At 40.3% G+C, this 12035-nt stretch overlaps 1 protein-coding gene across 2 annotated transcripts in view; it reads right to left on the bottom strand.

Annotated features, from left to right (window-relative positions):
* Positions 1-2011: 2011 nt before the first annotated feature.
* The window catches only part of LOC127573234 (phosphatidylinositol 3,4,5-trisphosphate 5-phosphatase 2-like), a 149452-nt gene continuing 139428 nt past the window's right edge, over positions 2012-12035 (bottom strand). For both annotated transcript variants that reach the window (XM_052021257.1, XM_052021258.1), the window contains exons 26-29: positions 8721-8858; positions 5380-6139; positions 3989-4104; positions 2012-3126 (exon numbers count right to left, since the gene is read on the bottom strand). In XM_052021257.1, coding sequence (XP_051877217.1) covers positions 3033-3126; positions 3989-4104; positions 5380-6139; positions 8721-8858 — 1108 coding nt within the window. In that variant the 3' untranslated portion in view covers positions 2012-3032. The remainder of the gene's footprint in view (positions 3127-3988; positions 4105-5379; positions 6140-8720; positions 8859-12035) is intronic.

Here is a 12035-nt window from a genome sequence, read left to right as displayed (position 1 = left end):
GGGGGTAAGTTCAAAGGAGATGTGCAGGGCATGTTTTTTCACAGAAAGTGATGGATGCTTAGAATACTCTACCAGGGATGGTAGTGTAGTCAAATACGACAGAGGCGTTTAAGTCATTGCGCAGCAGGAGGGTTTAGTACAGTTAGGCATTTAATTACTAGTTTAATTAGTTTGGCACAACATTGTGGGCTGAAAGGCCTGTTCCTGTGCTGTACTGTTCTATATTCAATGATATCTACCAGCTCATACACCCAAGGGGTGTTGCCATGCTCTCAGCAGTATGATCTTGAAAGATGCTTCATCACTTTGATGGAAGTGAACCATAAGCCCAGTATCTGAGGAACTTCGAGCCTCAGCACCCACAACCCTCGCCTCTCATGCAAAAGTGGTCATGCATGACCTCCTGCACTATTGCCTATACCAATTGATAACTTAGTTTTGTTTAGGCATATCAGTGGGTGAAGTTAAAGTCCAAAAGGGTCCCAAGTATCAGCTTATTTTGGAAGATAATAAGCAAGAACATGGGCAATAACTGCTAAATATTCATTGCAAATGGCATCACCATTCACAGCTCTCATTATCTGATGTGTACTTAGGGGAGATGAGATCCAAAATAATGCTCTCCTAGAAGATTTTTCAAATTTATTTTAAAGTGTTGCAGTTTAGTTAATTGTGGAACGCACTTTAACGATCAAGGATTTTTAAGGAAGGGTAAAATGCTTTCAATTCCTTTAGGGATTTTTATTGTGATGTCTCAAATTAAATAGACAGGTAGAAAATAAGCCTTGCATTTATATTGTGCTTCCCATGCCTGTTTTAAGATGCTTCAAAATAAAGTACTTTTGAAGTGTAATCACTGTTTAACATCAGAAATAAATTGAGACATTTTGGATCAAAACACATGACGTGGTTTGATTTCATATGACATGACATAGGCCGGTGTACGTTTCAATTGTCATGATTTCTGTATTGACCTTTTTTTGCTGCATTTGTAGCTTGCTTTTTTATTCACCGTTTGTTATCCTAAATTCTTGCATTATCCAAGCTTTCATTTTATTGAAGATCTCTCCACTTTACTCATCCTTACTAAATGCTAATTTATTGTTGTCTTAATTTCTCTTAAATAATACACACACAGAATCTTTTTTCTTGAAGAGAACATGTGAAGAATCCTTTTGCTATGTTACTGTTGCATTGAGGATTCATACAGAAATATTATTATTGGAGTGGTCAAAACATTTTACACGTAGTTAATTGTGAAGGGAGATATAGCAGCCAACATGGCATACATTATGGTTCCAGCCCATACATATTCTGACACATTCCAATTGTGTCCTTTAACCAGATACCTGTTAGTACATTGGTAAAGGAAGTAATCAACCCAGTCCATCTGCTTTGTGATTTAATTTTGCATTATATTGAAAGCCAGAAAGGCAGAAGAAATATGTTCTCAAAAATATTTTTATTCTATATTTATTTGTATGTACTTCAGAGATCCAAGTGATATTTTAATACAGACAATGCCCAAAGAAATCATATAAGTAAATGTGATAATACTGTAATTAATAAAAATTATCCAGTGAGATTTCCATGTGAATAACATATTCAAAGTTATATAGCATGCAACAATTCATGGCAATAGTCATCTATTTCAAAGTTATTTCACCTTCAGAATGAAAGACTAGCAAGCTTTGGCCCTTTCCCTATTGAAGAAAATCACAGTGAAGTACAGCATCAAGTCATGTACAAAGCCCTGATGCGGTGTAGCCAGGAATGCTTCCAAAAGAAAATTATCAAATGCAATTTCATAAAGATTCTAGCTTTGAGACCAGCTGCTAAGATTTTGCTCAGATGTCTGTGTTTCAGTGTAACTCACTCAGTAGAATGTCTATATTCTGTGTTTCCATTTCACCCTCAAAGTAATTATGTAATCTCAGTTTAAATAAATCTTTGGGATTCCCTTTCTTCTGTGCAACTTTCTAACCAATGAGATCAATATAATTATTTCAAATCACTTTCAAAGCATGGCAGGCAGAGTCACCATTCTAGTTCTAGAGCTGGCCTGGTTCTTATCGTAAAACCATGAAGATCAGATGTTGATCTATAAAGTGTGTGGGATCCCGTCCACTGGATCACAGTTGATGGATTAAGGATCTATTTGCTTGCAATTTTGACTGTGTTTTGTGGTAAAGTTTCCACACTCAGACCAGAGATATCCCCACAAGGAGGGCAGAGCAGCAGGTAAAAATCACAGGAAATACTTGGGCATTCCTGTAAGCTCTGGCAGTGACCTTGGTCTTGCGAAAAAACAAACTGCTGGAGGAACTCAGTGGGTCAAGCAGCAGTTCCTCCAGCAGGTTGATTTTTTGCTCCAGATTCCAGCATCTTCAGTCTCTTGTGTCTTGACCTTGGTCTTTTGTTTGTTTGCCCACTCAGTGGAGGAAATGCTGGGAAACCTCAAAAAAACCCTCTAATTTAAAAATAGGAGGGATTATATTCAACAGAGCATGTAGGGACACATTGCACCTAAGTTTACACTAATCTTCCAGTCAGCATACTCCAAAATGTCCTGAAAATGATACTAACATTGTTCAGAACATCCCTTCTCCCAATTCAGATCCCAGACTCCAGCTATCAATTGTCTAGGGAAAGTCAAACAGAGGTTCTGCTCCCTACCAGTATTAAAGTCTAGATAAAGCACCAGTAGGGTACCATCATTTCGCCAGGACATCCACTGCTGGGATTATACCAGAACCTCCATTCACTTTTAGGCACTCAGTTTCTTCCAGACATCATGAAGAACCATCAGGATGTGCTCTCATTCAATATTTCACTCAATGTTCTCTTGTTTAGACGAGGCTTGCAGGCTGCCCCCAGAACACTCTAAGCAAAGATACATTTCACTGTGTGTTTCGATGTACATGTGACTAATAAAGAAATCTTATCTTATCATCTTATTTCTGAAGATAAATTTGATGGTAAGGTCCATAAAGAGTAACCAGTGGTCCTCTTCCTTTTTTGCTGGGGTATCTTCAAGACTTATTATGTGGTTTTAATTCCAAAAGGATCTTCATGTGATTGGCATCAGTGACACCAGCCTCACGTAAATCATCATCAGTGATGTCACTTAACAAAAAAGAGACCATGGTGTTATTGGTTTTCAATGGTAAACATTTTTAGTAAAGTTAAAACCATTACTGCGATCACATTCATCAACCGACTGCACAGATAAAACCTCATAAACCCCATGAACTTTTGACAGAGCTTTACAGATGTCATTTATCTGATTGGCTAAGCCAGGCCTGCAGAGGCAGAGTGGAAAGGAAAACATTCCCATGGGAGCGAGTGCTCAGAGAGGGACCCAGCTGCTTGGAGTGGTGGTGGGGCCGGGGGAATAGAAAAGGGGAGGGAGAGAGCCCAGGCTTTTATTGAACTGAAAATACCCAATGGGCCAACAACTCAATTATTCCTGAATGAATTTTGAGCCTACCATGGGTTTCATGCCGGTGCTCTCTAAGTGTGGAAATTGCAGGCAGAAGAAACGAGTGCTCTTTCAGCCTTGAGGAGAACCACTCTGGTAGACTATAAATGTCCACAAATTGTAGTAGCCATAGAAAGCTGGTGGGTGGGGATTGTAAACAAGCACCTACACCCTTGCTGGAAGATACAGTCATCCCAATTCCCAGGGTTTAATCCCAGGGTTGGAGAGAACATGTGTTGGTCTGGTGCCAACTTGCGCTTAATATTGGGCAGTTCCATGTGCTCACCATGTGGAAATGAGCTGAATATGTTTGGTTTATAAAGCAGCTTGAAGAGCCTCTTAATTCACCAGTCTGTACTGAGCTGGACAGGGGAACATGCTGCCAGTAAGGTTCATGTTCTTTATGGTAGCAGCAGTGCAATATGTAGTAGGCTACACTTGTGTAAATACCATGAGACAAACAGCTCACAGGAACCACTGAGTATGGTGTGTTTTCACTGTAATTACCTCCAGTATTCCAAGTTATCCCATCCATTCTCAATCAGACCACTTTCATATTTCTCCAAGCCCAAGTGCTTCAGAAGGTCTGAGATGATGCTAGAACTATTACGGTTCTCAGAAGTCTAAAGGAGACAGGAAACACATTTACTTTTTTGTGGATGGAAAATTATCATTTCTTAAACATAACTCCCTTTTCTGCATCCAAACACTGGAGACAGTTTTGGATTTATGCCTAGAACAGTAATGCAGAGATGTTCTAATGCAATATCAGGCCACACTTCACATGTTCAATTAATTTCGGTCATTGGTTGATGAAAATGTTTCAGGAAGCAAACTCTCTGATGTGTATAGAGAAAGACTTGCATTCATAGAGTGACTTTTCAGCCTTGGAATGTGTCAGTGATTTACAACCAATAGAGAATAACTGAATTGTGGTCATTATCGTAGTGTGGAAAGCACAATTGCCAATTTATGCACAGCAGGCTCCCAGAAACAGTAATGTGATAAAGACCAAGTAATCTAGTGAAGCTAGTTAAAGGGTAAATGTGGTGTTGAATATTAAGAGCTCCCTATTTCTTCCTAAAATAATGTCATGGGATCTTCTGCATCCACCTGAGACTGTAGCAGGGACCTCAGTTTAATGTCTTGTCTGAAGATTGGCAGACATAAGCTGATAGTGCAGAACTCCATCTGTGCTTCATGCTTCCATGTTGTGATAAAGAGAAGTAATATTAAAAATCAGACTAAACATTCATATTCAAAACATGTCATTATGTAAAGATTGATTAACATTGAAAACAATTTGTGAGGCACAGACACACTAGCGTGCACGCGCGCGCGCACACACACACACACATATCATGTGGTGATCAGGGATGACAAGTCTGTATAACTTGCCTCTATCCCAGCACCACTGACTTACTTTTCCCAACTCCCACCAGTCCCCCACCCTCAGTGGATTGCTCAGCTACTTCAGGGGGCGAGTTATGAGTAAACCATATATGGGTCAAATGGCTGAAGTATATCAGTGAATGGATTCCTGCAACAATCCAGGAATTCAATTGTTCCTATTACTAATTCGAGGTTGTTAATTCCAGATTTATTTCATTAAATTTAAATCCCCCAATTGCTACAGTAAAGTCTCCAAGCTTTTAGTCCAGGTCTCTGGAATAATCCAACAATCTGATGACTTTCCCACTACACCTATAATCCTACTGTGACATTCAACTCCTTTCAAATTAGTGGTTGATCAAAGGTTTACGCATCTTAGGAAATGCATCTATCCACAAGATATTTGGGGAGCTGGATTTTCATTTACATTCACGTTATAAATTTGGCTGTGGATGAAACACCAATGTTATTCAGTGGGTGGTGTCAGAATGAATAATTCCTCATACCCCATGCTCCATTGTCCTGTTCTTGACTGGCAGTGGTGGGGGCACATTCAGATGCCCATAATCCGTCCGTGTGGGTCGAGGCTGAACCTCTGGTGCTTTGTTTCTCGCTGGCAGCCGGGGGCTTTTGACAGGACGTTCACGAATGGGAACAGGTAGCTCGCCTCTGTTCGAAGGACGGTCCTTATCACTCAGTGATTTTGCCATGTGGCTGACAGACGGAGATTGGTCCTCTGGCCTCCTCTCATTGATCTTGTCTCTGACCTCATTGATCAGGGAAGCTTGAGGCCCACTCTTTGCTGCCATCTGAGGCCTGATTCTCGTGCCCACAGTGCGAGCTTTGAACTCAGCGAGGTCCCGAGCTGGTGCTGCATTCTTGAACCGCTCTTGGCTTACTTTGGCTGGTGAAACCTGAGCTGGTTTACCCCATACATCTTCTGTACTGGCATAAAGTGGATTGTTCTGCATTTCAACTTCTGTCATTTTGTGGAACATGTGTTGGCTTTGATCATAGGGGCCTTCATGCTCAGAGGATCCACCTTCATTGTTTAAGTGTCGGAGGGAGAAGTCCTTTGGCTTCTCCATTGGTGTTGGAGGAAGAGGGTGTATCTTATTCCTAGGGATAGGTTTTGACACTGGATTCCCTGGACTTTCCTGACCACCGCTTCCAGACTGGTAGGAGAGTCCTTCAAGTACAAAATAGGCTGGGTTGTTGAAACTGTTTGAGTGAGGATCATCATCGGCAGTGTTATTTGGTTTCAACCTGAAAGCAAAATATTACAATTATTGTCTGGGTGAGGAACACAATCTTCAAGGAGTGTAGTTATCATTTATCCTTAATTCAGGATCGTCTTGAGTAAGTGACAGAGGATTTGTATCCATTAAATGAATTTAAAAAGGGGTCCGGTATTAAGACCAATATATAGCCAATGCCAGTGGAAGCTCTCCTGCATACAAATCCCAAAGTATTGTCCTGCAGTCGGGATACTGTATGAATAAGTACTCCCCTCTCAATGCTTCATAACCTCAGCTCCCAAGACAACTTGCTACAAATATTGTTCCTATAACATCAAAGGTTTGTTGTTGCTGGTCCTAATTGCTGCTCTGTGAAAAGGGATAATGTCAAACCCTCACCCTGATGTACAAAGTTACATAATAATATAACATCATCAAACCTTCACATAAGTACTCAGAAATACCCAATTACTATAAGATAACTCCAGCCAGCTAACTTAAAGTGTTAAGATTATTTGGAAGAATAAATTTGTTTCAACTGACTTTATTATCAGAGCTGTTCTGTGCAGCAGTGAGGTACAGTACACATAACAAGATCTTTACACATTCTCTGCTGATTTAATCGTGACAAGATAGCTCCAGCTTTATTAGCTTTAGGTTACTGCCAGCTAGGAGAGAGGAACAAATCAGCGAGGAATCCCTTCTCTGGTGCTTATCCAGGGATTTTTGTGGGAAGTGCATGCGGAGCACTAGTGTGTGAAGCACAGTATGGGCGGCATGGTAGCGCAGCAGTTAGCGTGACACTATTACAGCTCCAGCGATCAGGGTTCGATTCCCGTCGCTGTCTGTAAGGAGTTTGTACATTCTCCCATGTCTGCGTGGGTTTCCTCCGGGTGCTCTGGTTTCCTCCCACATTGCACAGACGTACGGGTAGGTTAATTTTGGTTTAAAATGGGCGGTGCGGACTTGTTGGGCCGGGAGGGCCTGTTACCATGCTGTAAATAAAATTTAATTTAATTTAATTTAAATTTAAAATTTAATTTAATGTGAAAGGTTGGTGTGTGTGTGTGTGTGTGTGTGTGTGTGTGTGTGTGTGTGTGCATGCACGTGCGTGTATGTGTGTTTGTGTCTGTGTGCGCCTGTCTGTGTGTGCATGTCTGTGTTTCTGTGTGTGTGTGTGTGTGTGTGTGTGTGTGTGTGTGTGTGTGTGTGTGTGTGTGTGTGTGTGTGTGTGTGTGTTTAGGCTGCTCCCTTGGCAATTGGTGGCTGGGTGTGACACTGAATGGCATCAAGTTCCAGTGCCCTCAGAAGGGAACAAAGAAAATTGAGTGGAATGAAAAGATGTCATTCATTGAATCATAAAAAATTTATGTCACAGTGATGACTGTTTGGCCCATTGTCTCCATACTAGTTGAAAAAGTCCTCCCTGCCCACCTCACCTTCCAGCTCATGGCCCAGCTCTTCATGTGCTCATCGAAGTACGTTCACAAATGTTTTCTCAAAAACAATGTGATTTCATTGATTTAACATTAGCAGAGAGACACATGATTAAACTGGTGGGGGTCTTATAATAGGTGTAGTAATAAACAGATACAAGAAACCTTGTTGTTACTTGGTATGTTGAAGTTATGAATACCTTCAAAAATATGCTGTTTTTATATATGAACTCACAGGATGTGGCCTTTGCTAACTAGGCTAGTGTGATTCCTCACCCCTCATTGCCTATAAGGGTCTTTACAGAGGATGGTTACGAACATCAGATTTCTGTCCCTAAAGAACATGAGGAAAACAGAGGTTTTTCAATGCTTTTCCCATGTTTTTCAATGGTGATCCAATAGTTCAGTGGACAAAGTTACGTGCTGTTGAGATTTGTTTAATTAATGGAATTTAAGGTCCCTAGATGCAGTGGAAGAATTAAAAATCATGTTCCATAATCAATAGTCCAACTAGTAAATTAACAACAGAGTTAGGTCATATGTGTGACATTAAAAGATCCTTCAACCAGTGTACAGTGCTATCTCTCTGTTTCAATATCACTATTATAAGAAATGATGTTCTGACCTTCTATGGCTCCAGATTGAATGATTTGATATAAATGTTAAGCTGAAAGCAGAGAATCCTTTTTAGAAATAATTGAATACATTGTTTAAATGTATCTACTTCCTTTTGTATGCATTCCCTTCTCTCTTGTGGTGAGCTTATGGATAAATACCAAGAAATTATTGTGATCATTTCACATCATTGTATCTTTCTTTTTCAAATGGCATTTTTGTTTCACAATGCTCACTCGAGCTCAGGCACCCAGCATCAGTAGGTCATATCAGGTCAGACAGAGTGCAGAAAAGGACTGTTTAATCTGTTCCACCAATGGTTGAACTCAGGAACACAGTAATATTTCCATTTTTCCCAGGCTAGGAGGAGAAATGGAAACAGTATGATTGGCTTGGTACCAAATATTTGGTACCTTTGTGCTCTGAACTCATGTCTTAACATGGGACCTACTGTGCCACTCTGCAAACATTCAATATTTTAAGTGATAGTGTAAAAGAGATAAGAAAACAACAGATTCCATTTCAGTGCAGCTTCTGATGTGATGATGATCACTGTACCTTGGCTGAATGGCCTCTTCACCTCCCTTCCCTTTGCTTCCTGCGGCAGCCGTCCCATGATCATCAGGGGAATTGGAAAACATCGCACTGACATCTTCAGAGAAAGTTGAGCTGTGGCCAGATTTTTTTCCATTGCCTCTGTGAAGTTCCAAATCAATGAACAAAAGTCATGAAGACTCGCATTCAGACCTGAACTACCTGTTAGAAAAACCCTGACCATTTCTCACTTGGAATTAGTTTTGTCTTGTGTGTATTTTAAGTTAAAAAGAAATATGACTGCTGGATTAAATTTTTGCAATTCAAAGCATTTAATTTCTTGCCAAAAATCTTCTCTATTCTTTGCAAGTTTGTATTTCCTTGGGCCTCAGCATTAGGTTCCCGGTTGGTTCAGTGTGATTGTATCTACTAATCCACTTGATATTAAATAGATGATAGCAAACCTATAACAAGTAACTGATATGTAACTCTGCTAGGAAAGGAAGAAATCAATAAGTAACTGAGGCTTCTGTTCCTAATCTTGGAATAAAACATGCATGTGGGAATATTGGGCAAGATCAGAATCTGTCTTTGCTGATGTTGGCCCTGTTGCCCAGGAGTTTGCAAATTCTCACCATCTGGATGTCACTTAAAGAATATTTGTTGTGTCATGTTGTGTCCAGAAGACACAAGAGGGTTGTGACCAATTGGGAAACCATGCCCAGAATGAGTCACCAGCTTCAGAAACACCATGTGAATAAAAGATGATATGGCCTTTTTCTTCAATAACAAGAATGTTTGTTTTGCAAATCACATGGACTTCCTCCACATCAGACCACTGCCAAGCCTTATTTAAGGATGGACCCTGGTTCCAAGGATGACCTATAATTATTTTCTTTTCTGCCTTTCTCCCTTCAGTGTCTCCTTAAAGCAGCTGAGGCCAGGAACTTGTACAATGCTTATCAGAGAGGAGAAAGCCCATAATACAGAATCTGATTGCATTCATCCTTGGCTCCAAGTCCCAATAACACATGACTCCTGTGGTTTCTGACTGCCATTGGCATCTAGTTTAACGATGCCCCAGTTTTAAAGTTCTCATGGTTGTTTTCAAATCCCTACCCTCCCTGTCCCCAGTCTCCTCCAGGCTTGAATCCCTCTGAGATATTTGCACTCTTGAGTACCTTTGGCCTTAATTGTTCCACCACTGGGAGCCAAACCCTCAGCTGCCAAGAATGTAAGCTCTGAAATTCCCTCCCTGCACTTCTCCTCTTTTCCAGCTTTTTGTCCTTCAAGATGTTCCTTAAAACCTACCTCTCTGACCAAGCTTCTGGCAGTCTACTCTGATATCTCCTTATAGTATAGCTGGAATATGGCTTGGAACATTCTTCCATATTAAAGGTGCCATTTAAATGAAAGTTGATGTTGTTAATGACTTGCCCCACAAAATTTATTATGGTGCCTATTATCATATGGGTCATGTTTTTCTCAGTGCTCTGCTCTTTAACCTCATTACACTTCAGAAAGTGATGGAGCTTTCATTGATAATGGTCCTTTAATAGCAAATGCAGCTTAAATAGTATTCAAGCCAACATGGAAAGATCAGTTTAACAAACTGACTTTAAATAGAAATTGTTGTAAGTACATAATGTGTCACCACAAGGGGGGGAGGAATGGTTTAATATTTTGGACGTCCTTTCTCCATTTGATTATAAAATATGACAATATTGGGCAGATTGTGTTCTGTTCTGAGGATCTGGGAGTGAAATTAAAATGTAGCAGAGACTTTGCCATCACAAACCAGTGACACCAGATGAACCAGCTCTCTACAGTTCGTGTGAAAGCAGGTAATATTCATTAATTTAGATACAAACTATCATAAAAACAGGTTTATTTCAAAAAATAATAATTTTCAGATGCAGGAAAGGAATGATATGGAAGATATAGCAAGACTTAAGAGGAACTGGTGCCCTATGGTTTCCAAAGATTTCAATCACTAGAGATTTTCATCCTTAATCAACAACTTTCATTATTGTTGTTTTGTAGATGTATCAGGTCAGTTGAGGTTGACCAGGTGGACCTTCTATCAGCCTAATGAATCATCAACTCTGTATAGACGCTGCCTGATGTACTGAAGATTCCATCATCTTCTATTTATATTTCAAATTTGCTCCATCCCCTGTATTTTGCACCTGAATCATTTGTTGAAACTTGTCCTTACTAGCTTGTTCTAAATAATACAACAATAGTGCATTTTACTCTGGACAGGCAATTCCACAGAAGTCAGTAGAGTACAACTTCAAAACAGAAGTGCACAGCCAGTATTATGTTATAAACTTAACTCTGAGGATAAATTTCTCCTCCATCTATCAACTCCTAACTCGCTGAAACATTAACCACACCATCTTTAAAGCCTTGTTTTTCTTTTCCAATATTTTCCCTGCTTTCTTCAGAACTCCAGAGTTTGGGAGTTTTCTTTGTAATTCAGCCACTGAGGTTCTATTCCTACAGTTCATCTGTCAGAACATCTGCCAGAGCATCAAGGCTCCAGCTGGCATGACTTTAAAAATGGAAATCAACAAAACTGCAGATGCTGGAAATCATCCATTTCTGCAAAACCTTAAAGGTGTCAGATCTAGTGGATAGTAGGGTGAAAAAATGGACTACCTAGGTTGATAAGTATGTAAAAAAGGGGCACGATAGATTCTTATAAATTGATTGCTGGTCCTTACCTGGGATATTGCGATCAATTCTTAGCACCTTAGGAAAGATATAAGGACTCTGAAAAGAGGACAGTGAAGGATTTACAGGAATATTACCAGAGATGAGAACTTTGGCTGTGAAGGCAAACTGAAGAGCGAGAATTGTCTTCCTTGGAATGGAGAGGTGACCTTAAAGAGTTTCTAGTTGGAAAAAGAAGACTATTCCTTGTGACGAGGGCCAGTAATGTGGGTGCATGCTTATAAAATTATTGACAAGCGAAATTATGGAGAGATGTGAATTTTTCCCAACAGGATAGTTGCCTGGATCTGGAATGCTTCACTTGAAAAAGTGCTGGAAGCTGATTCCCAAAGTAACTTTAAAGTGAGTTGGACATATGTTGAAGGATGAATGACCTACAGGGCTATGGGCAAAAGTGGGATGTAAGAGTAACAAACAATCTGTTGGAGAACCTCAGCAGGTCAAGAAGCATCTGTGGGAGGAAGGAAATTGTCGACGGTTCGGGTCGAAACCCTGCATCGGGACTGAGCGTGGAGAGGTGAGATGGCCAGTGTAAGGAGGAGAAGGGGAATGTTGATACAGGGGTCCGAGGTGATGTAAGAGTAAGCTTGTGCAGTTTCA

Source organism: Pristis pectinata, chromosome 8, assembly GCF_009764475.1.
Source record: "Pristis pectinata isolate sPriPec2 chromosome 8, sPriPec2.1.pri, whole genome shotgun sequence".
NCBI classification, from domain to species: domain Eukaryota; kingdom Metazoa; phylum Chordata; class Chondrichthyes; order Rhinopristiformes; family Pristidae; genus Pristis; species Pristis pectinata.
This window is presented reverse-complemented; position numbering and strand designations above follow the sequence as displayed.